Here is a 25,138-nt window from a genome sequence, read left to right on the forward strand (position 1 = left end):
GATCCTTTGGTGGGCATCCCACATGCAGATCCAAGACCAGAAGCTTGGGGTTCAGATGGCTTCGAGTTTTGCTTGCCCACAGCTGTATGGCCACAGGAGTAAGCTAGGGAGGAGTCTCCCATTTCCATGAAGTGGGCATAAAGCCAAGATCTTCCCACTGGAAGTGAAAGTGGGAGACTAAATATGTATTACCTCCACCTGGGTACTACTTCTTGCCAGAAAAATGGTTATCCTCTGCCAGTAGGAAAACCACCTTATCAGTCACAGCGTTTCCCCTGCCTGGTAGTACAAACTATTCATGATATTAGTCTAAAGCCAAAAGCTTGTGATTTACTACATAATTCATTGAGCTGGGCCCCACCAGAGTACACAGCATTTCAAACCATGACAACGCCACAGTTCATCACTGCTCAGTATGTGTGCATACTCCAGATACCCCCCCCCCAAAATAATCCATATGCTAATTAGTCACCAATCATGACTGGAACTTGTCATGAGTCCTGGGAACCTCCAAAAATGTACATGCAGTTGAGGTGCAGGGCAACCTGGTCTGGCTTTACCTCATGGGGTAGGGATGAGAAGAGGGCACACAAATCATGCACAACAGGCTGAGGGATAAGGGTGAAACAGAGGGATTCTGGGTGAACTGTTTGGGGTCCCATTTGGTGATGTTTGCCACACATTCAAGGCTGGTGAAGAAACAGGAATCACTATATATGAGGAAGAATTACACAGCTTAGTTGTAGGAGTGAAGAGGAAATAAAAATGTATTGCCAGTGTTGTGGCTCACCATGACTTGAAAAACCATAAATGCTGAGGGGGACTGAGTACAATGGGTACTGCCATATATATTGTTCATATGAGTAGTTTTGGTCCCAAGTGGAGAGGGGCATGGCTGGTTCTGGCTGGTGTTGACCATGTTTTGCAGTATCTTCAGGCTCATTGTCAGTTCCCTGTGAAGGGAACACCTGCCCATTTTTAATGGACCCCCAAAATGGTTTCCAACTGTATGTTTGCCCAATATGAGCCATGTGTTTTATAGTCTTTCTCAGCAGTGTTGGCTGCATTTAATCAACTTCATGTTGGTTTCTATTACTGAGCACATGCTGCTTTTGGCAGAAGTTTAATGATAGACAATAAACTTAATGAGGTTTCTTTGTATGCAGACCTACTACAGACCTCCTATCCAGAAACAAGAGCTGGACCAGGAATTTACTAGGGAACTGGCTGAGGCTGCATGCTCTTGGTGCATGGTTGTTATGGGAGACTCCAACTACCCAGACAGCCCATGGGAAGAGCACTTGGCAAAATCCGATTCATCGCAAAGCTTCCTTACATGCATGGATGAGCTCTACCTGACTCAAGAAGTCTATGGCTGACAAGAGGCAAAGTGTTGTTAGACCTGGTACTGGCCAAAGGGAATGACATAGTCAGTGACCTAAGAATCGATGGAAAGCTGAGTGATAGTGACCACGAGCTGATCACCTTTACTATCCATTGCAAAGCTGGCAAGTCAGTCAGCAAAGCAGAAGTCCTTCCGGAAAGCTGACTTTGACAAGCTCAGGAGGTTCATTGTTGAGGTCCTAAGGGACACGACTTGACTGAAAGAGGAGTCAAAGAGGAGTGCTTACTCCTCAAGGGAGTGATCCTGACAGCACAAGGCATAGCCATCCCATCTCGGAGCAAGCGTAGCAAAAGGATGCAGCAATCCCCTTAGCTCAGGGGGGAACTCGAGGACCTCCTACTCCTCAAAAGAGATACTTATAAAGGATGGAAGATTGGAATTATCACCAAGGTGGAGTACTCAGCACTGGTCTGTACGTGCAGGGAGTGGATCAGGAAAGCCAAGGCTGCAACCGAGCTCCATCTGGCTTCACGTATCAAGGATAACCAAAAAATCCTTTTTCAGATATGTAGGGAGTCAGAAAAAAATCATGGGTAACATTGGACCCCTGCTGAACCAAACAAGACAGCTGATAACTGACACCCAGTAAAAGGCCAACCTGCTTAATGGGTGCTTCACGTCAGTCTTTCATCAGTCCAATGGGACCACCCTGCCTAACAAGATGCGGGACAGCCAGGGTGAAGGTATATTTATACTCAGCATCGGTGTTGATCTAGTAAAGGATCACCTTGAGTGGCTGGACACCTTCAAGTCAGCTGGTCCTGACAGATTACACCCTAGGGTACTCAAGGAGCTGGCAAGTGTCATAGTTCAACCATTGGCAAAAATATTTGAAAATTCATGGTGCTCAAGTGAAGTACCTGAAGACTGGAATAAGGCCAATGTGGTACCCATCTTCAAGAAAGGGCAGAAAGTAGATCTCAGGAATTACAGGCCAATCAGCATGACCTCAATCCCTGGTAAGATTCTCAAGAAAATTATCAAGGAGGCCCTTCTGGACAAGCAGGCTGAGGGCAACATCCTGAGAGATAGCCAGCATGGGTTGCTTGATTAATCTCATCTTCTTCTATGACCTGGTGACATATCACCTGGACAAGGGAGAAGAGATTGATGTCATATACATGGACTTTAAAAAAGCCTTTGATCTGGTGTCCCATGACCTCCTCATGGAAAAATTGGTCAACTGTGGCCTTGGCTACACTACAGTCCGATGGCTGGGAAATTGGCTCTGAGGTCAGACCCAGAGAGTCGTGGTTGATGGCAGCAAATCATTATGTCACTCTGTAACCAGTGGCATCCCTCAAGGCTCTGTCCTTGGACCGGCTCTCTTCAACATCTTTATCAATGATGTGGATACTGGTGTCAGAAGTGCACTGGCTAAGATTGCCAATGATCCTGAACTTTGGGGCATAGTGTCCATACCCAAGGACGGGCTAGTGATCCAGATTGACTTGGATAAGCTTAGTAAGTGGGTGAACACAAATCTGATGATGTTCAATACTGATAAATGCAAGATACTCCACCTCAGGAAAAAGAACCCGCAGCATACTTATAGGCTCAGCAGTGCTACAGCACCACTGCTGAAAGAGACTTGGGGCTCATGATTGATGCGAAGCCGCAGCTGGTAAGGCAAACAAAACCCTGGCTTGCATCTATAGATGCTTCTCAAGTAAATCTCAGGCTGTCATCCTCCCACTGTACTTGGCTTTGGTGAGGCTGCAGCTGGAGTACTGCGTCCAGTTTTGAGCTCCACAATTCAGGAAGGATGTCAAAAGTTTGAGAGAGCCTAGAAGAGTGCCATGTGCATGATTAGAGGGCAAGAGAATAGGCCCTATGAAGAGAGGCTGAGAGCCATGGGACTCTTCAGTCTGGAAAAGCAGAGGCTCAGAGGGGACCTGGCGGCTACCTATACATACACAAGGGGTGTTCATCAGGATCTGGGAGAACACCTGTTTACCAGAGTGCCCCAAGGAAAAATTCTGACAAGACCATTTTAGGCTGGACATAAGAAAAAATTTCTTTACTGTCAGAGCCCAGAAGACCTGGAATAGACTCCTTCCAGATGTGGTGCAGGTACCTACTCTGGACTTATTCAAGAAATGCTTGGATGATCTTATTGGGGTCCTTTGACCCTAGCTGACTTCCTGCCCCTGGGGCAGGGGGCTGGACTTCATGATTTTCAAGGTCCCTTCCAGCCCTAACGTCTATGAAGTCTATAAAAAAAATGTAAGATGAGGAGTATTTCCCCATGCTGACTGGGGAGGAACCTCATCTTATAATCAAGTAAATATGGTAATAAAGTTTCCACATGGAGTCATTTAACTAGCTGTATTCTAGACCCAATAATACAAAAATCAGAGTATCCTCCATTCCCACTGACAGCTGAAAGTTATGAGAATTTGGAGATCTTAGCAATTTCCTGGATTGTGGGATATATATCGGTGGCTACAGGAATGAAATTTCTTTTGGTGATGTCAGGATCTGTTGCTATAAAAATAAATGTGATGTAATTAATGCATTTTGCACTATGATTTCCTTATAGGATTAAACATAAAGACAAGCTGGGGTGTATGGTAGGGAGAGGACATTTATTTAAGTATAGTTTTTTGTACTATGCAAAAAAGGTGGAGAAAGTCATGAAAAATGTGCTTTATTGGCAGTCTGAAGTACAAGATTTTGATTAGAAAATTCTAACTTAAAACAAAGAGCAGTGGTTGTCTGTATGAGACTGACTGGATTCTTCTTAGTGTTCAGTTTAGAATAGTTTTAAATATTTTGGGGATAATTTTGTAATTTTTTTGTTTTTTTACTACATTAGAAGTTTACCTCTCACACAGAAAAGCAGTCTGGTAACCTATGCTAATATGGTCTCCATGTGCATATTTTGTGGCTACTCTTCTCCCAGTCAGATGTACTCTCAGGAATAAGTTAGACTGTTCATTTGATATACTCCCTCTTTAATTCAGAGTAGCAGTATATCAATAAGGTACAAAATATGCCATGTTTTAACATCATTTTGGGAAATAAACTGCTGCCTTTGACTACAGAATTAGCTTGTTTTCCTGGAGCAGAGTTAACTATGACAAATGTTCTCAATATCTGTTTTACCTGTCCATGAACGTTTAGGAAGATTTGGCAAAACATAAAGTCAATGAATTCCTGCTGCTGTATTTAGAAAGAGCCTGAGGCATTTTCAGTGTAAACACAATTTTGAATATTTGATACTGCTTCTGTGTGATCTAACAATGTTTCAAAGTAGAAAATAAGGCAGCTAGATTGCTTTAATCTAATTTAAGTCTTTTTTTTCTATTGCTTTCAGTTAATATGCCTCTCAGGTTCCTTTGAAGAAAGTTTTAATGCAACTCATAGGGCCAAATCCTGATCTGAGCTAAGTCCTCTTACTGTCATTCTGAAAGCATTATGGAGATCTAAAGATGCGCTTTGTAGGGAGATGACAGCATCACCAGGTAATGAAGATCTAGGTTACCTGGTTCTTCCATGTTCTGCTCTCATAAAGGGGATGCCAGGGGAGAAGGAACAGTAAGGCTGCTTTAAACTCTGTTGGCAGAGGCTGGGGCTCATGCAGAATTGGCTCTAGGACTGGGGACTAATCTCTACCTGGTGCTGCAGACAGTAGTCATGATTCAGTCCTTTACATCTAATATTACATCTAATAATGCCCTCTTTCTGGCCTAACAGATCTCAAATTCTCTTCTGCATGGTACAGCAGCTTCAACTGAAGAATATTCCCATCCCAGAGTAAACTAGTGATTACAGTACTCTCCAGGGAGATGTGTCTGAATCACCTCATGCAGAGGGGATAAATGAACATGGATCTTCCTCATCCTAGGCAAGTGCTCTAAACCCCAGGCTATCGTATAGAAGGGGGCAAACACCTCTTCATCTGGTTGAAAAGAAAGTGGTAGCCACCACTGTATGTTACACTCAGGCACGATCTATTAACACCTTCCAGATTTAGCATCTCAAGGCAGAGCAACTCCTATATTTCAGGAATTCAACTGGAATGAACTGGGCACTAAGCTGCTCAGCTCTGTTAAGAATGTGGTGTTTTGGGGCATGAGAAAAAGCAGAATTTTAGGTACTGGGTCTAGTTTATGGTAAAATAGTCGAGAACTCGTGGACTTCAAGCACCTTCAAGTTAGGTAGTAGCAGTGCAGAGGATTGCAGTTTTAGGTTTAGGTAGCATCTGACCCTTTGCCTTTATTTACACTCTTATTTCAGGGATTTCAAACTGTTTCACAAAGGATAGTAAGTGTCCAATACCCTTTTCCAGGCAAACAGAGGCAAAGACAACATTACTTGCTTAAAGTTAAAAAGTGACTCCATGGTAGAGCTAGAAACAGAATCGAGTTCTAGTTCTATTATGTCCCAGTCCCATCTCTATATATTTATTTAGGTGAGTAGTAGATCTGGATACTGAGGACCTCTATTTATTTACAAAGGGCAAGAGTTAATTAATCTCTGGCTGGTGCAAGGGCTGCAAACCATTAATTTCCTACTTAAAACCCTTAAAATAAGGCTGAAGTGGTGGCCCTGTATAAAGGGGCAAATGTCATTCACTCCTAAGTAGAATGATGTTGGCAGCAACCTAACAATATTGAGCAGATGTTTCAATTTTTGACTTGCTTGTGGCCATGATACCTGTCTATTACTGTACTGAAACCAACATCTTATTTCATATGCTTATGATAAAGTACCTCTCTGACTGTAATGCCTTTTCTCAGCCTGAGCTTGATTCAGACCAGTTACCCAGAGTGAAAACCTGGAACTGTAACCTTGAGATTTCCTGTCCCAACTCCATAAGCTGAATAGAAATGTGACTGGCTTTGGTCTAGTTAGTAAGGAGGGTCATTAAGCCAAAATTTGCAAAACTAATTAAGTATTAAAAAGTGTATTACTAGAGTTGGAATTATATTAGTAGACCCAGAAAGTAAAATGAATAGTAGAGACTTCTGAAACCACGAGTGAATGAACCAAGAAGCATATCAGTTTTCAGCTATGTAAACATAAGAAATACCTGATTCTCATGACGAGTTTCTAGTAGCCACAATGATGGAACTATACTAATCAGGTATAAAAATATTGCTGGTGAAAACCTGTGAAAGAAAAGAAAAGATGGCTTAGTTACAACATTTCTTCAAGCATCACATATCATCCTATTTTAGGAGCAGGGCCTTGAGTATATTACGTTCCAATGTGAACTGTGTTTTAAGTGTTTTGTGGCTTCTGCCATATTTAATATTGCAGAGTAGCTGCAAACGACTTCTCTAATGGATGTAACTCTCACTGAATTTCTAATGCAATCAATGCATACAAGTCTTAATTTGACCATCTATACTGACTTCTTTGAACACCTTTCTCAAAAGCAAAATGATGCTGTTTTCTAATTTATAATTCACCTATGGAATTCTGTGTGGAATGAGTGTTTAAAAATCTCTAGCCAAAACCATCCTTCTTATCTCAAGTTAGTGTAAATTTGGAGTTGCTCTATTGTGGCTTTTATACCAGTGGCATACTATAAAAGTAATTTGAGAGCAGTATATGTAAATGCAGCCAGGGTAACCAGAACAAACGTTTCCTCGTCAAAGATCTTTCAAAAAGGAATAAAACTGCCTATAAGAATATGGGGTTCAATATACGCATGTGCAATTCTGTAATCTTGTTCACTGTGAATCTGATTCTCTGGTTCTCTTTCACCTTATGTATTACTTCTCATTGGTTCAAAGATCTTTGTAATACTTTAGACTCTCTTCCTGACACTACTGATATTCATCTTCCAGAGCAGGGCTTGTTTTCCAGGAACATTGTCATACCTTCTGCATACATTTTCCTCACCCATTCTCACACCGTGGAATGCTGCTGTCTCTTTTACATGGGATTTTATTGTGAGAGTTGTTTACATTTTTCAATTAAATCCCTGCCAACAGTTTCTTTATATTATACTTGGTTTTGGACTAAGAGTGAGGTCTGATGTAACTTGTTTAGTTTATAAACATAATTGAAATTCTTTTGAAATCTAGGGGAATCTTTCCATTGGCTTCAATGGGATTGTGATCAACTCCTAGTTTCCTAACCCTACACCCATTTCAAATCAATGGCAAAATTCCCATCAATTTCAGTGATGTAGAATCAAGTCTTCTGAGGAATTTTACTTGGTTCTCATGAGAGTCATTAGTAAATACTTCAGTCAAATGAAACTGCTTGAAGCAGCCTAACCATTTGGGCTAGGGTGATGTTTCAGCAGAATCAAAGCATTTTAGGGATATTATGGAAAATATTAGCCTCATTATTAAATTAATGTTGTGAATTACTTCCATAGCCTGTTTGCATTTTTTTAAAGCAGGACTTTTCTCATAAACTGATCTTCTGATGATCACAGCTTCCCTGTTGCTGAGACTGCAGTCATTCCAGTTGTTCCAGCTAATGTAAGTTCTATCCATTCCTAATATCAGAAACTATATACATCTTCTCAACGTGATCAGTTCCTTCTCTTTCTTGGATTTGAAAATGATTAAATGCTTCCTGTTAAAATCTGCATTATTATTATTAGGCTCTGTAATTAATACCCACTGGGTGCATCTACATGTACAACTAGCACATAACAGTAAACTCTGGCACAGTTTATTGCTTCTAGGTGCAGCATTTATATGTGTGCTCGGGACCACAGTATGTTGAGCCAGGGCAGAGCAGTCCTAGCTGGCAGAGGGCCCAGGAGGTCAGTCTGCCAGCCTGGGGCTGCTGCACCCTGGCTCCACAGTCAAACTCTACAGTAAAGTGCACATGTATATGCACCCACTGCAACAAACTGATAAATCTCATTTCACATTATCTGCAGATGGGTGCAGACATGGCTACATTTCAATTCCGTTCACGTTTTGAATGTTGCAAGGACTATTTTTCCAAACATAGGGGGTAAAAGCTTGGCCTCTCTTAAATTAAAGCTTAGAAACTGGAGTGCAATGTGATTGGCACACGGGAAAATTACTGGTATCAGCTTGCTAAACTGACATAAAATGTCCTAATCAAACACCTGATGCAACTGCCCTCAGAAATACTTAGTTGTGCCTGTTTTTATTTTTATTCATTTATTTTACTTCATTCTTTTGCTACTGACTTTTGGCCAGATTATTTAGGAAGGGAACATGCAAACCTTAATTTCCACCCAGAAACATGAAGCAGGTGTAGAGCAGAAGACTGCCATATTTTACCTTGAACAAAGGTAGGAAAAACATTCCAGCTGGCAGACCAGCAGCACTGATCTAATAATGCCGTCTCTAGCCAGCTGAGCTCGGGAATTTTAGCCTTGACTTCCTTTTCAGAAAAAGCTACCCAGAGGAACTATTCTTTGTCCAAGTTTGGCTGCCACTGTTAATTGCTTGTGCTAAAGCAACCATAAACTATATCTACAATTTATGGATGTAATACTTGGCTATTCTGGAGATACAGTTTTCGATGTGATGTAAACAGATCAATGGCACAAACATGCAGTGACCATGGGTATTTCTATGAATTTAAGTTGTTGATATTGGATTTTGGAATTTATTCTATCCCTAACATCCAAAAGTAATTTCTTTGAAACTCTAAGTACCCCAAATTTTTGGCTATTCTCTGACATATTTGGATAACTTCAGTTTACTTTTAGGAGGATTTAAAGCAGTCTATCCATATAAACTAAAGGAAGATTTGTACCCTGACTTCTTCAAATGTTTCCATATTTCCAGAAGATCCTACGGGGTACATCTACACAAGATGCTTACTGTGTAGTTGACTAATTAGCTGCACAGTAAATGCAGCAAGCCCTGGCTCAACATACTGCAATCCCAGGTTGACATGGAAGTTTATGCTGTGCATTAATAGGTGGTGTAGACATGCCTATAGTATGCCACTATCAGAGGATCATGGTGCATTAATGACCCCAGTCCATAGTTGAACCAGTGATCATCTTTAATAATCAAGTATTTACTGACTGTTATAGCACAGTGATGTGTGAACCTGCTAGAGCTTATCCTAGAAGCTCTAGGATAGGGGTGAAAAATGTTAGAATCTCAGAATCTGAATCAGATCAGAGGACCCTTTAATCTCTTCGATCAAATCGGAACCCTCCGAATTGATTCAGAGAGATTTGGAAAGATTCAGAGATTTGGACATAGAAACAGCTTTACATGTTTTTTCTACATACCTCTAGGTAGCAGGGGCTCATGATCGCTGCAATGGTGGGGCGCATGGAGTGTGCCACCGAAGCATGGGGGGCCCCCAGCGTGCTCAGCAGCAGATCCAGAAGTGGACCAGAAGCATTTCCAGTTCACTTCCGGTTCTTCCAGGGAGTGCTCAGGGATGTCCCCCCAGCTCAGTGACTGATGCCTCCTGGGTCAGGGGGGCGGACCTGGGGTTCCCCTACAGCCAGCATGCTCCCCAGAAAACCAGGAAGTGGACTGGAAGTACTTCTGGCCCACTTTTGGGTTTGCTGCCGAGCACATGGTGGGCCCCCCTGCACTCCTGTGGGATACTCCATGCACCCCAGCATTTCAGTGATCACAAGCTATGCCTGCTACCTCAAGGTATGTAGAAAAAACTTTTAAAACTGTCTGTGTCTGAATTGCTGATTCTCTGAATCAGCATTTAATCTTCAGATTCGAATTCAGCTGAATCAAATTAGGCACAGTGATACAAATCAATGAATGAAATCACTGTCACTGATTCTGGCTGAATCCAAATCCGAATTGAATAGGGACCACTTCACACACCCCTAAATTCTTCTGGAAAGTCAAGCATGCTGCTTTCTGTAGGTTTAATTGCACTGTAGGAATTCACAATTGTAAACTCAAGTAGCAGGTATCTAGTTTCATTTTAGGGATGAACTACCCAAAGCAGAGGCGATGGTGTATCATTGTTGGTACTAATCTGGGTTCTGTGCAAATGCACATGTTCATCCCTGAGCTATGAATTGTAGGACTGTGGCCCTAGTCATCAAATTTTTATATGCTAGGTAAACATCCTTGACAGCAGAATGCTTGAATTTACTTGCTCAAATAAATCTGTTTTCTTCCACCATAACATGTAGTGGGTATTAAGTATTCAGGCTTGAAATCTGTACCAGTTTCAGTGGAGGCTTCATACTGGTCTTCATACCTGTGCAAGGTTCTGTTCTAGTGCTATATATTGTTGAATCTTCACCTATATTTGTGTGGGAATCCTTTGTTCATTTTGAAGTTAGTGGCTAGTTCGCATGGCATTGTTCGAGAGAGGTTACACACTACTTGACATAAGCCAGGTTTTTCCTTACAGAGCTTTCAGAATAAAGATGAACCCCAGTTAAGAAACAATACTGCATCAGCAAGGGGTTAGACTGGGGAACCTGATTGTTATCATTAGTATATGGTGAATTTAGTGGCTTCTGATTTTTGTATTTTTAAGGAAATGTCAAGGGTTTCTCAAGTCTGGGACAATCCTTAAATTTTTACATATGCAGATAGGTTGACATGAATTCAGTCTTCTCCTCCTTCAGAATTGTGTTCTGGGTTTTTCAGAATTTCGTGTGAAAGGTGTGACAGTACTGGAGAAGAAGGTCCCTTATTTAGTCACAGGCTGGCGTAGAGGATATAACCAATGGAACTGTGCATTTCATCCAGTGACATCCATTTTGTGCCTTAACCCTGACCTAGAACGATGCCCTCCAGCAGTGAGAACTGTTCATTTAGTGACTATTCCATCCTTTTCTCTGCTGAAAATGACAAGGTACCAGTTACCTTTGCATGGTATATTAATAACAGCATATTGTAATGGGGGAAAAAGCACTATGCCAACTATATATTTTTCAAAAAAGTTCTCCTTAAATATCTCCCATAATTATTCATCACCAGTACATAACAACTCAACTCTGCAACCATGCTTCAAATTAAAATGTTGGATAAGATAGATTTTTCAAAGTCTCTAATCCTCACTTTCAGTAGTACCTTGGGGATTAGAAACCTAGGTCTCATTGATTCTCAATGTCCTTAAGGCCCCCTCTACACATTACAGGTATTGCACAATAAACTGGTTAGTTGTACAATTACCTTGAGAACAGCTACATGTGCTTCCTCAAGGGTGGCGGGGTTCTCCTCCCAGAGCACCGGGTTGACCTGGTGTCTGGCATGGGACTTAGAAAAATTTCGCTCTGCTGTGTGGCAAGCAGTTGACATGGGCCCCCTGGCATGGCCTGGAAGTCTGTATGGGGTCATTTTTGAGCACGCTGCCTGGCTAGTCAATCCAGGCGGGCGGACACTTTTGGTGGCTTGCCCCAGTGGTGCAGCCGGGTGCCACATTCATAAAACTTTGAGGAAACGTTCACGGAGATTTTCAGGGACATGTTTTTCAGGACCCTAAATGGCCATCTTTTGTTCCAGAAGGGCAGTGAGAGAAAGCTCTGGGGCAGAACCGTGCTGCATCCAAGGACCAAACCTGAGTTGTGTCCCATTGCTGAGAGGGGGGATGGCGGACACTTTGGCACATGAGGTCCTGGTCCGAGTCTGGTTGTCACACCTGGCCTGAACCCCCCGGGCCATGTCTCTCACAGGCCCAGACGCCGCTGCTGCACTCCATTCACCACTCAATGCGGCAAACCTTTTGGAAGGGCTCTTTGCTGGCTGGCGGTCCTCCACTGGTGTTCAGGCAAGGCAGTTACTTCCCCCCCACTTCTCTTTTCCTCCCTACTGATCGCTACTGCCTGTCCCATCCCCTGCCTCTCAGTGCTTCCTTGATGCTCTTAACTGAGTGTCCTGGGGGTCTGAAGCATTTACAAAATTAGAGTGTTCAAAACAGGCTGATCGCTGGAATACTCCAACTAGGAATAATGGAATAGGACTCCAGTTCTATTGTGTTGGTTTTCAGAACTGGGGCCATGATTAAGAGGGATGGCTGGGGGCATTCGTATTGTGCCGCTAGAGGTGAAATTCTTGGACTGGCGCAAGACGGACCAAAGCGAAAGCATTTGCCAAGAATGTTTTCATTAATCAAGAATGAAAGTCGGAGGTTCGAAGATGATCAGATACCATCATAGTTCCAACCATAAACGATGCCGGCTATCATGATAAAAAGCTTCAACTAGCTATAAAGTTAAACCTCAAAAATGTGTACTGACTTTATACCTGCTTGCTATCGAGCTTTAATTTGCATATGTACAGGGTCATTCCTGTGGCTGGGAGCCCTATCAGCTGTGGGCACCCAGCCACAGGGGTACACTTTGCCCATTGGCATTGCGAGTCCTACAACTGCTGAGGACTCTAGGTGCTTCCAGGACCCACAGTCCCAAAGCTGGGGATGCTGGGTGCCCACAGCGTACCTGACCTCCTGGTGCTTGGAGGAGGGGGGTGAAAACTGCAGGGATGGTAGCTCCTGCTGAGGCCACAAAGCCTGCCAAGTTTCAAGAAGATAGGTGCAGGGGTTTCAGGGAAACTGCACCCCAAATTCTTGAAAGCAAAACTCATGTCACATGTATGTGTTAAGCCACAGTAGGGTCAAAACTGCAGGGATGGTAGCCTCTGTGGAGGCCACAAATCCTGCCAAGTTTTGCACCCATGGCATGAGTTTTGCTTGTCAGAAGCCAGAGGTACAGGGCCCCAGAACCCAGAAGCCCCTGCACCTATCTCTTTGACAGCTGGCAGGCTTCATGGCCTCAGTAGGGGCTAGCACCCTGCTGCGCCTTAACACACACAGTGTGACCCATGTCATGAGTTTTGCTTGTCCACAGCTTGAGGAGCAGTTTCCCCCAAACCCCTATACCTATCTCCTTGAAACTTGTCAGGCTTTGTGGCCTCCACAGGGGCTACCATCCCTGCCGTTTTGACCCCACTGTGGCTTAACACGTACACGTGACGTGAGTCTTGCTTTCAAGAATTTGGGGTGCAGTTTCCCCCAAACCCCTGCACCCATCTCCTTGAAACTTGGCAGGATTTGTGGCCTCAATAGGGGCTACCATCCTTGAAGTTTTCACCCCTTTGTACCTTAACACACGCAGTGTCACCTATGACATGAGTTTTGCTTGTCAGCAGTTTGAGGTGCAGTTTCTCAAGAAACCCCTCCACCTATCTCCTTGAAACTTGGCAAGATTTGTGGCCTCAGCAAGAGATACCACTCCTATAGTTTTCACCCAACTGTGGCCTAACAAACACAAGTGACATGAGTTTTGCTTTCAGAACTTTGAGTGCAGTTTCCCAGGAACTCCTGCATCTAGAACCATGAAACCTGGCATGAATCATGCACTCAGCAGAGGCTACCATCTTTGACAGCTTCATCCTAATCAGCCAAAAGACAACAAAGTTATAGATATTTAATTGATTCTTCATCATACCCTATGGCTGAATCTCCGAATCTTTTCGGAATCGATTTAGAAGCTCTGAATCAATTCAGAAAGCCTAAAGCTTCCAGAGATTTGATTCAGATTCATAGATTCAGCCTCCAAATCATCTAAATCATCTCTGAATCTGAATTGTGATCTGAAGCTTTGCACAGCCCTACTGTCTTATCTTTTCACACTTCCTGGGGCACCCTTCAAAGGATCTAATGGTATCACAGGGTACCCTGGCACCCTGGTTGAGAACTACTGTCTTAAACGCATCTACTTTATATTTTTTAGAATTTTCTGAAAATTGGTGTAACAACTGCTTGCATAGCTGCTGTTGCTAACAGCAGGATGTTCTCTTCTTGCTCCTATATAACAAATACTTTGACACTTATAAACATTAGGTATTATTGTATTATTAAAATGTACAAGGGAAATTAGTGCTGTAAGAATATTCAAGTTTAGGTTGCGAAATGTTTGTATGTTTTGTTTCACCATAGTACTCTGAACTTTTATAATACATTTGCAAGATGGTGTTAGCATTTGTGACCCTTTGAGTACCTTACCTTTTACCTATGGATTTGTCTTTCAAAGTTTTTTTAAAAAATGGATGAGCACAATATTATGGCAGTTACAAATACCTTATCTCTATTTTTACAGAGCATTTGGCTTGCCTGCTTTATGTTAATGAATTGCAAATGATGAGGATTAAAGCTAAATTATCCTCTCTGGATAGATGCTGTCCAGACACCTGTAATGGTCTTGTACTTAGGTGAACTATGGTACACATTTTAAGAATTCTCTTACAATTCATTTTTACCAACGCATTTACAACTCAGTGGCTTCTCAATGAAACACTCTCTAAATTCACATCCAATTAGATTAGAAATACTTAGTAGAATATACACCATGCTGTGCCAATGCCTTGTACACATCTTATGTCTGTTGATACTGTTCTAGAGTTAGCTCAGGGCTGTCACTCCTACAAGCACTACTCCTGAGGAAAAATGCCCAGGAAAGCTGAGGATATTAGTGAGGTTATCAGAGGAGGTGTGGGATTGCCTTGGCACTGAGCAGTCTGCTTTCTCCACAGTCCACTACTTGAGCTGTGGTCAAGATATCTGTTCCATGCACAGGCTTGCTACTTCATGAAGTGTCACTCAAAAAGAGCCCAAAGCCTCTGTGTCTGTGTAGATGGAGCACCAACACAAAGGAAAAAATGTGCTTTGTCTTGCAGCATAAGAACAAAAAATCTCTGGCAGGAGACTCTCACAGTTCCACAAAGTTTGATTTCCAAACATCCTTATTCATAAGTTACCTATTTATAAAAGCCCTTTGGATTTGGCATTGCTGTTGCCAAAGCTCCCCAAGCCCCCGAAATCCCAGAGGCAAACCTGCTGCAGAAATCCCTCAATGCTTGACAAAGACAAAGCAGGAGTAACTCCTGGGGCAGAGCTGAAGAAAGAGTCAGCCCTGCTATAAAATAGCAGCCCAGTTCAAGTGAGCCTAAGTTCTGCAATAACGTACATGCAAAGAACTAAGAGACCCTCTGGAGGACTTGAGGGAATATGCTCACCATTTGTAGCCTTTACCATGCTTAAACTTGAGGGTAAGCCCTGTTTCCAGGCACAGGAGAAGGTTGAGCAGTGCCAGCAGCCAGTACATGGGTTCCTTCTTCACTTCAGTCACTCTCCAAACCCCGATCAGAGAGTGTAAAATGAAGAGCAGCCGTGTAACCAGGGCACTGAGCAGCACTAGCAGCTCCATTCTCAGCTGGCTCCCCTCCTCCTCCTCTCTGTTATTCTCCACTGCAGGGGCCCAGTGCCTCTTAGGAGCGATAGGAAGTTGCCCTGCTAATAACTGATATGTGTAAGCGGGACAAGCAGAAAGATCTTTTCTCTTGTTCTATCTCAACAAAGGGGCCCGTTATAATAAAAAGAAACTGCATTGCCCCTCCCCCAGACTTCCTGAAAACTTTTTTTTTTTTTTTTTTTTTTTTTTAAAATCAGGCTTCCAAAATATAGTGATTTCCAGTACAGGACTCAGCAGCACAGCTCTGCTTCAGCACACTGAGCCATAGGCATAAAGGATTTCATTTTGCCTCATTCACGTCCTTCTCTCAGAGGCTAGAAAAGTTGTGGGAATTTACTTCTGTGGTAATTTCCATCTCTACTCTTCATGACTTGCTGCTTCTGTTTCATTTCTATCAAAGGGCAAACAAATCAGAATATTTACCAGTGAAATCTTCTTCTGAAATTAATTGTGCAACTCACTTCCATCATATATGGTTAGGACTCTGAATTCCCAAAAGGCAGAAGTAAGTCTTTTAAATAATGGTTACATTTGAATAAATAAAGCAACAACTAAAATGTCATTAAGAACTCAGAGGTTTAATTCCTGTGTGGAGGAATTTTTTTTTTGGTGGTGTTGAGGTTGTACAATTGCACAAATTTCACTTCTGGGTAGATTTGCTATCTTCCCTGGTAAATATTGTACTGGGTAAAAAATGTAATTCCTGCAACTGATTTAAGGTCTGAAAGCACATCTGATGCAAAACAACAAAGAACTCAAGTTGGAATCTGGTCAGCTGCTCTGCCTTTCCTTGATCATCAGAGAAAAAAGAAAAATACAAAAGTCTGTTTTATACCATTTATATCTGAATTGCTTGCTTTCATGTGTTCTTTCCATTTCCAAGGAAATAATTTATAACAAATAATATTCATTGAAGCCACTTCAGCTTTTCCTATTGTGATGATAACCAATATTTATATTTACACTGTGTAACAAACAAGTTAAGTCTCCTAAATTAAAATTAAATATATGGACTGTAACACTCAAGTTTTATACATGTGCAATCTTAAGGTAGCAAAGTGGAGAATCAGTCCCAGTGTGGTTTATTTTGGTCCCCAAATGATCTAACCCATGAGCTTGATTTTAGGCAAACTGCTGAACTAAACAAAGGACTCAGCATTGCTCAGGAGCTGTAGTTTTGAAATTATTCCGTCTCTGTTCATTTACTGAAGCATTTTTACAGTAACAGAAGGAAATCCTTTCAGGACATCCTAACTGACCATTTTTTTGGGAGAGAAAACATGATTTAGTTTAGAACCAGTTTTATAGTTTATATAAGCTACCCAAAGTTTCCAAAATATTCATCCTTTTAATTGTAGGATTAACTGCCCATCCTGTATCATAGTGAAAAAAAAGTTCCTAGATTGGGCAAGAAAGAAAGGTTAATGATGCTTAACTAGTAAACAAAAAAAAATCCTTCCCTGGGGAAAGACAAAAGAATCCACTTCCACCACTTAGAGCACCCACTCAGGAAATGCCTGAGTAAATAAATGGGTTTCAAAATTTGCCTTTTGAAGTCAACAAAAGTTGAGTGTCAGACTGGAAGGGAAGTGAGTATGCGTCAGGGGTCTATCACTGATTATAGCCTTGCTTATAGCCGTTCTACTCTACACTTTAAAATCTCAGGGTCCATGGTTTATATTACAAAGGATCTTAACACAAGCAGACCCAAACTCTAAATTAGCAGACCCAAACTCTAAATTAGTTATTACTGAAACCATAAAAGGCACTTTAGTGACTGTAACAGCACACCAGGTAGGTAGAAAAACAAAATTATAATAATTGAAGTATAAAAATAGTGTTATCACATATTTATTGAAGCTTATTAAATAATCTGTAAGCAAATAATTGTATTCAATATTAGAGACGAGAAGTGTAATATATAATGTTTGATATTTTAGGTGTACATGCTGTGTTTATAGTTCTTCAGTTTATAGTTTTTTAGAGAAAGAGCTATTCTTGTTCAAACTTTTATGAATTCAATGCCACTACCTTCCAATCCTCCCCCAACCCCAAACCCAGGCAGAGTGCAGGCTAGCACCTGGCCTTGCCCGTTCCACTCCAGCAGATAGGGGGAAAAAGTCTTCAAGGGTTTTTTCTGTTCCCTCCCCTTTGGCAGTGACTAGCAGGTGCCCTCTAGCATCCCCTGGCTTCTGGCTTGAGCCACTGCAGGCATATGGCTGCATTTCCTGAATTAAACGTGAACGTGTCTTCTTTTGCTTATCAATTCAGTCTCTGCAGCTTAGATTAACCTGCAAAGACTTAATCAATTTAGCTTTAGGTTTTTTGACAGTCTGTACTTAGCCAAATAGTGACTTCATGCTAGAAGTACCCAAGCATTATGGGGAACCCTGTGCAATTTGGGGTAACTACTTTTTCAAAATATAAGATCTTCATATCATTTTGTACATGCCTTGGAACCATTTGTCGTAAGACACTCAGTGTTCTGAGCTTGTGCTATGTAATTAAGCAGCAGAGTTGGATATTTAACAACCATGCTTTGTGAAGTGTTACAAAGCAGGACCTTGCATTATGCTACATATAAGGTTTATTTCCCTCTGGATTTTTCACAAACATGTTCACCTCTTCTTTCTGTAAAGGGACAGCTCTCTCCTTAAAAAGACAACCCTAGTGTTTCATAAGCTATTTTATTTTAAAACACTAAAGGTATCCACCATTTTTGTGGAAGGCCTACATACTTCCAATAACAGTAACATAGATAGGCACACAAGTCCTTTTTTAAAATGGCTTCATGTAGTACTACCAAGCCATGATTATGTTCCATAACTGATATGTGTCCCCACACCATACTCTTACTTAAGGATTCTAGATTTTATTGCAATCAGCTCTTTTCTTAACTATAGTTTTATCAGTTCTGGTGCCAAGCAGGCATTCACTATAGGTGAAAACACTGTTCACTGTATGCACCAAAGGTGCATATCCCCTCTTTGCTTAATACTTGCTTGACACCCCAAGATCTTCTTTTTTGAGTGAAAATGCAGACATTGCATGGCATACCCTAATGCAACTACAGTATTTCATATACTTCCCAAACACAGATCAGCACAGACATACCAAAACTTCTGATTTATATCCTCTAAAGACCAATTCCCCCTGTTGTGGCTCTCCCAGTGCTTAAGGATATTGTAAAATAACAAATTGTAGTATAACTAAGGACAACTGGAAAAGCAGTCCCTGGTGCTGACTTGGACAGTTGGAGAAGAGGGTGCAGAAAAATAACAGCTGCTTCTACAGCCACTTTGGTAGCTAGAAGTTGCCACCCTCCTGGGTGCTCACCTGCCCTGCAATACCTCTGCAAAACAATGCACAATAATAGTTCACATAACACCTTCTTTTACTCAGTGGGTATGTCTACACATGCCCCTATGGTACCGTTGTCACTGTGCTAATACTTTTCAGAAGTACTAAATGATGGCACAAGTACAGCCCATACTGTGCTGTTTGCGCGACACATAGTTATGTTTAGCTGCTACATCACTGTAGCAATGCACTATACTGCTATGGCAGTGCTGCTGTAGCATCACAATTTTTGCCCATGGATGCTATGTTGCCGTAGCACATTGCTATGGTGACATAATGTTACATGTAGACATGCCCAGTGTGAAACAGGCTTAGCTAACTCTATGCCCAATACCCTTCAAATGTCATACGGTTCTCTTTACTATCATGGTCCAAGTTTGTCTTGAACACTATATTTCAGATACAAGATAAAATAGCTTGGAGCCTGTGACAGGGGTCCTACTCTCAGAGCCTCTCTGGAAGTGTGGCTCCGCCCTCCTGTAATGGGCCAACTGCCTGCTTACTGTCCTGCTACACCTTGATCTTATTTTGATTAATAGATGATTGTAATCAGCGGGAGGCTGCCCATTTGTACGCACCCCGATGACAGGGGGTGCTGCCTGTGGCTCCTTTTCCTCCCCTACACTGCAGCCCAAGCCTCGCAGATGGTGCTGGTGTGATCTGACTTGGGACCTGTTATGTCTTGGCCCCCCTTTTGCTCTCAGGGCTCTTCGCTGCCCCTCCTTACTCTCTCACAGGGCTCCTCGCTGCCCCTCCTCATTCTCTCATGGGGCTTCTCGCTGCCCCTCCTCATTCTCTCACGGGGCTAGGCCAATGTACCCTGCAAAATACTGCACCTTCTCCGGCACCAGGAACCCCCATGCTACTGGGGAGTCCCTATGAGGCCTCCTCCAACCGCTAATAGCCTCACCCGGTCCTCTGGTAAAGTAGTGAACATAAAACACAAAGCCCCTCAGCTACAACATAAAAGCTAGACCATCCTGGTGAGAAGAAAACAACAGTACCTCCCTACCAGAGACAGCGAGCACACCAATCCCCTCAGCAGGACCTAGGGTATGTTTCTACCATCCGGGTTCACCTCTTTGTGCTGGCCAAGTTCCTCCTCCCTCAGCCGCCAGAGGGAAACTGCCCTCCTGGCCTCCTGCCTGGGCTTAAGAAGGGCCAAGTTCCACCCCTTCCTGTCTCTGTGTTTACCCTGGTTTCCCTAGCAACCAGCACCTGCACAGTCCTAGTGACTGGCAGCTGAGCTTCCCTCTTTCCGCCACCAGGTGTCTCCCCCGAGCCGTTTCTGCGCTCAGTCACAGGGCACCTGCAAGCTCTGCGACAGACCCCAATCATTTTTTCCCACAGAACTTCTAGCATACAGGCTCTTGGGCATCTCTAAACAGGTGTAATCTGGGTGTTGGTAGGCTTTAAGGAAAAAACACCAATTTCTAGATTTTTTTTTATTGTTTTATATATTCCCTCTCTCTGACCACCAAGCCCTGCCTTCCCCCTTCCTTTGGCATGTTAACATGTTTATTTGAGCCTGCCTCCTTAGTTCAAACTACACTTCAGTGCCTCTGCATCTTTCCAGACACCCTCCTTCAACATCAGTGGCCCTCTAAGGTCTCAGTGTTTATTCCAAAAACTAAGACATCAGGTTCATATCTACTTGCTTGGAATTCATAATTGGATTTTGGCATGTCAGACAATGACTGGGCCAACAGGCAACTGTCTTCCATTTCCTCTTCCTCAAAACAGTCTGCTGAAATAGTGTTTCCTCTTAAAGGGTTAAAACACCCTTAAAGGTAAAATGAATTCTTGAAGTATTGCCCGGGTGGCAAAGAAATCCATGTGGCCTTTCCACATTGGCCTTTCCACATTTCCTCCAAATTAAAAAAAAAAAGTCTCTAACAGGTGGCCCTCTTTCATACCTGGAGGGTGCTTTCAAGTCAGAGCTGAATTAATAACTAGCTTATGGTTAAGCATACTTCTGGACAGTCAGGGTTGGGAGGTGTCCCTGGCCCTGTCTCAAATGATTGGTGGACACATGCATGGACCATTGTTGATGCCATGTTCTCAAAGCCAACTGGATGACAGGCAAGGCTAAATGAAGTCCCTGAGCCCAGTCTGTTTCACGTTCTTAATGCTGGTTTGTTGGTAGAGGATGCAGAGAGTGTTCAGGTTGTTTATTGGTGTTATGAGTATTAATAATGAATATAAAACCATCTATAAATATTAATCACAATTATTTATCTATTGAATATATTGATAAATGTGCTTAAACATACATAATTTATATAGGTTTATATTGATTATTGTAACATACAGATTATTTTATATATTCATAACATTTCTAATTATTCTGTGATCAGGTGGTAATTAAATTTTGACATGACTGATTATCATTTCAAATACTCATCCTCATAATGTACCACTAAATGATCTGTGGCTCTCTAGATAAATTTTAAGCATACAGTGGGCAAAGCTGAAGTAGGAACCTTGGGAACATCCAAGCTAGTGAGGAAGCTTGCTATGAACCTTAGTTTATTGCCAAACACTTTGTTATAAAAACATCCTCTAGAGATGGGGGATGAATTTTGGTCTACTAAACAGTGGACACATCTACATGAGATACACAAATGTGCATTAGTGTAGTTTACTGTGCAGTAAGCATTTACATCTACACGTGTGAGTGCTTACTATATATTAAAAACCCTTGGTCCCACATAAATTTTCTACCTGCAAATGCAAGTAGCAAATTTACATGAGATTAAGGGTTGTTACTGCTCAGTAAGTGTCCACACTTGCAGATGCAACTCACGAGTGAGTTTACTCCTGGGTCTGCCCTGCCACTAGGGGGCCAGCTCCAGGGCTCTGGGCTGGAAGCCTCTCTTGCCTCAGGGCTGGGCTGTCTGTATGGCAGCCCCTGGCTACAGGCTTTAACAGCTTGCGGGCATTTTGAGCCCTGGGGCACTCCAGGCCCTGTATCCCCCTGGGCAGGTCACAGACTAGCTGTGCCTGCCTGCCTGCATCTCAATGCTGCTACTTGGCACTGCACTGCCACATGGCTATGAGGCATTGCCTCTGCCATGCAGCTGCCAGTGCCTTGCTGTGCCTCTGTGCTGAGCACTGCAGGCAGCTGCCCAGGGCCAGCAATGCAGGGATAGCCACGCAGTGGCCCAGAGAGCTAGGTAGGACCCCCCATGACATCCTCCTTGCCCAGTCCTGTGTCCTCCACCTGGGACCCCCACTAGGCCAAGGAGGAGACTGGTAACTTTGTGGTGCTGTGGGGCATGGCTGAAGTGCCGTGCCAGGTACAAGTGGGGTGGGCGCTCCAACACCTACGTCTATGAGGCCTGTCAAGCTGGATTTGGAAGCACAGGCACAACCAGTTGATGCAGCAGTGCTGCATAAAGATCAAGGCTTTGCAGGCACACTGGGTAACAATCACTGGAGCCCATAAGTTTATGCCTCTTTATGTGGCAACTGATGGCCCACCCTGCACCCCGGGACCTGGGCCACAGCTGGGCATCCTGTCTAAGCTCTGGCCCTATCCTGGCACCTTCAGTAATACATCACCAGAGGAGGGCCCCTTGGATGTGCAGCACCCTATCCTTCCAAGTTCCCCAGATGTAGTTTCCACCAGCAGCTCAGGGAGCCCTGGCCACCACCTGCCTTGCAAGCTCCACAGCCCCAGACCCAGCCATAAGGCATGGCTAGCCATGACACTGCTAGTCTCCAGCAGTGCCAGCTCTTCCCAGCAGGGGCAAGGGCCATCAGGGAGCTTGCACAGTGTGCCCCCCCTGACCATTGGAGGACACCGGCTGGAGCTGAGTGCTATCACTGCCAGCCAGGTCTGAGTGGAGCCACTGGACATGCCAAACCCAGCCGTGTGGTAAGGCCTGCACTAGGGAGAGGGCCCCTGCTCCCCACCTGGCCTATGTGCACTTCCCTGGCCCCAAGTTCACCCATCCCCACCATAGCATGCAGCGAGGCAGGAGACAGTGCCAAACTTTATTGAGCAGACCCTGCCCTGACAGCTAGGCAGCCATGCGCCTCTCACATGCTGAGGAACATATTGATGCCAGTGGCAGTGTCCTCTTCACCTGCAGGGGGCAGGGAGATATAGCATAAATACAGGTAGTCCTCCAGGCAGTCCTCCAGAAGGTTGTGGGGCAGCCTGGGCCTGCACCCCATGCTGTCATACACACACTCTTTGGCAGCAACCCACCACCCTGCAGCAGGTGCTTCTCACCACCCCAGCCCTGGGAGGAAGTTCTGTGGTGTCTCCACTAGCCAGGAGCCCCTGGCCCGCACCCCACCCTTGGTGCCCTACCACCCATCCCCCCAACCTGGCCCATCCCTGCTTGCCCCAGCTCTATGAGGGTGCAGAGGCACAGCTGCCTGCAGGGGTGCCAGGACTGCTCACTGGCCCTACTAGGCCTGGACTCCACTTGCCAGAGGGGGAGCCACCTGCACTGGGGAACACCACCTGCCATCACCCCTGGGTGAGCTCTCCTTACCCACTGCACTTGCCACATGTCTGCACCTGCAAGGAAACAGCCAGAGGCCAGGGTGCTCTGCTCCCATGGCCCTCCCCACCCCATGACTCCTGTAATAGGGTTCCTGACTGAAACCCTGTTACCTGAAAGATCTTGCAGCTGGAAGTGATTATGGCCTGGTGGGGCAAGAAGATGCCCCATGCCTGCCAAAAGCCAGTGGGATGCAGTGCCTAGGGATATGAAGAGGAGGAAATCTGGGGAAGGGCACCTGTGGGCACCACGAGAGAAGAGAGGAGTTGCTGGGGACTCTCAGGAGGAAGGATCTGAAGGAGGGATCTGCAACACAGGGCCAGCACGGGCTGAAGGACTCTGGAGCCTGGGGCCGGCAAACCACGCTCACAGGAGTGACGATGAGTCCAGGGAGAACTGAGTCGCTGAGCTGGGAGAAGCCGCGGTTCTGAAAAGGACATGATGAGACAACACAAAAGTAAAAGGGGGTCACCAGCCTAAATCCCAGAAGAGACCTTTCCCATCGCCCAGAACTTGAGGGGAGAGGGGAATTGGGTCCAAGGTCTGAGAACCCAACCACAAGGAGATACCTGGATCTGCGTCGGCACAGCACATGGTGAAAGAGACTGGGCAGTGCCTGTAACAAGCCACCCTGCACAGGACAGTTGATTTAGTGCTGGGAACCCCACTGGGACTGATTACGGGCACAGCCAGCCATAAGCTGGTGAAATGTCTGCTGGCACTTACTGTATAGATTGAGTCACCAGGGATCCTCTTCAGAGCTCTGGGGTGATCCCAAGAACAGTCTGGATGAGCTGCTTCCTCCCATTTGGTTACCTGTACAAGACAGAATAATAAAGCACCTGGATTGTAAATTAGACCAAACGTGGTCCTTCCGCAGGTACTAAACATGGTAAAATCTCTTCCCTCCCTATTTATTTAACAAGATCAAAGTTGTGGCAGGAGAGAACCAGGGAATTAGGCAGTACCTTGCACGGACACACTAACAACCCCCTACATTGGGATGGTGCACAAAGGACATTGTACATAGTTTTCACAGGGAAGAAGCTTTTTATTGTTGATGGATGGGTTGGGTAGTGGAGGGGCTCTGTTTGTTGAGGAGGGAGTGGGGCTCTGGTTAATGTGAGGAAATAAAATCTTGTTCTTGTGAGATGTGTGTGCAGTGAGCATGGTGCTGGGCTTTGGGAGGTGGGGGTTGGGGTGCATGCTTGGTGAGCTAAAGCAGGGATTTTTGTAGGAGGTGGCTGGCCACGGCTTCCTGCACCTGATGTCCCAGTCCCTGCTGGCAGGTGCAAGGCTCTGGATGCATGACAAGGTATGGTTGGCCTTCCTGACTGCATCCCCACACTGCCGGCCCATGTTCATCTTGGAATCAATGATGGCTCCAAGATCCTTTTCTGACTCTGTACTGACAAGAAGGGAGTTCCCCAACCTGTAAGTATGGTGCCAGTTGTTCCTCCCCAGGTGCATTACTTTGCACTTATCAGTGTTGAATCCCATACTATTCTCATCCACCCACCTCTGTAACCTGTCTAGGTCTGATTGCAGCCTATTCCTCCCTTCTAGCTTGCCCACATCCCCCCACATCTTAGTGTCATCAGCAACTTAGACGAGGGGGTGCTATTTACCCCCTCGTCCAAGTCACTGATGAAGATGTTGAACAGTGCGGGCCCGAGGACCGAGCCCTGCGGAACCCCACTGCCC

General features: G+C 44.2%; 1 protein-coding gene and 1 long non-coding RNA gene across 2 annotated transcripts in view; one reads left to right on the forward strand and one right to left on the reverse strand.

Moving 5' to 3' along the window:
* TMEM26 (transmembrane protein 26) overlaps positions 1-15,681 on the reverse strand; it is a 46,358-nt gene extending 30,677 nt beyond the window's left edge. The window contains exons 1-2 of the mRNA XM_019538633.1: positions 15,322-15,681; positions 6,444-6,522 (exon numbers count right to left, since the gene is read on the reverse strand). Of these exons, the coding sequence (XP_019394178.1) occupies positions 6,444-6,522; positions 15,322-15,512 (270 nt within the window). The 5' untranslated portion in view covers positions 15,513-15,681. The remainder of the gene's footprint in view (positions 1-6,443; positions 6,523-15,321) is intronic.
* LOC109312544 overlaps positions 12,106-25,138 on the forward strand; it is a 14,566-nt gene continuing 1,533 nt past the window's right edge. Inside the window, exons 1-2 of the long non-coding RNA XR_002101841.1 lie at positions 12,106-12,436; positions 12,836-12,839. This is a non-coding gene — a long non-coding RNA (uncharacterized LOC109312544). The remainder of the gene's footprint in view (positions 12,437-12,835; positions 12,840-25,138) is intronic.

The sequence above is a fragment of the Crocodylus porosus genome, unplaced genomic scaffold, assembly GCF_001723895.1.
Source record: "Crocodylus porosus isolate Cpor-Errol unplaced genomic scaffold, CroPor_comp1, whole genome shotgun sequence".
Lineage (NCBI taxonomy): Eukaryota > Metazoa > Chordata > Crocodylia > Crocodylidae > Crocodylus > Crocodylus porosus.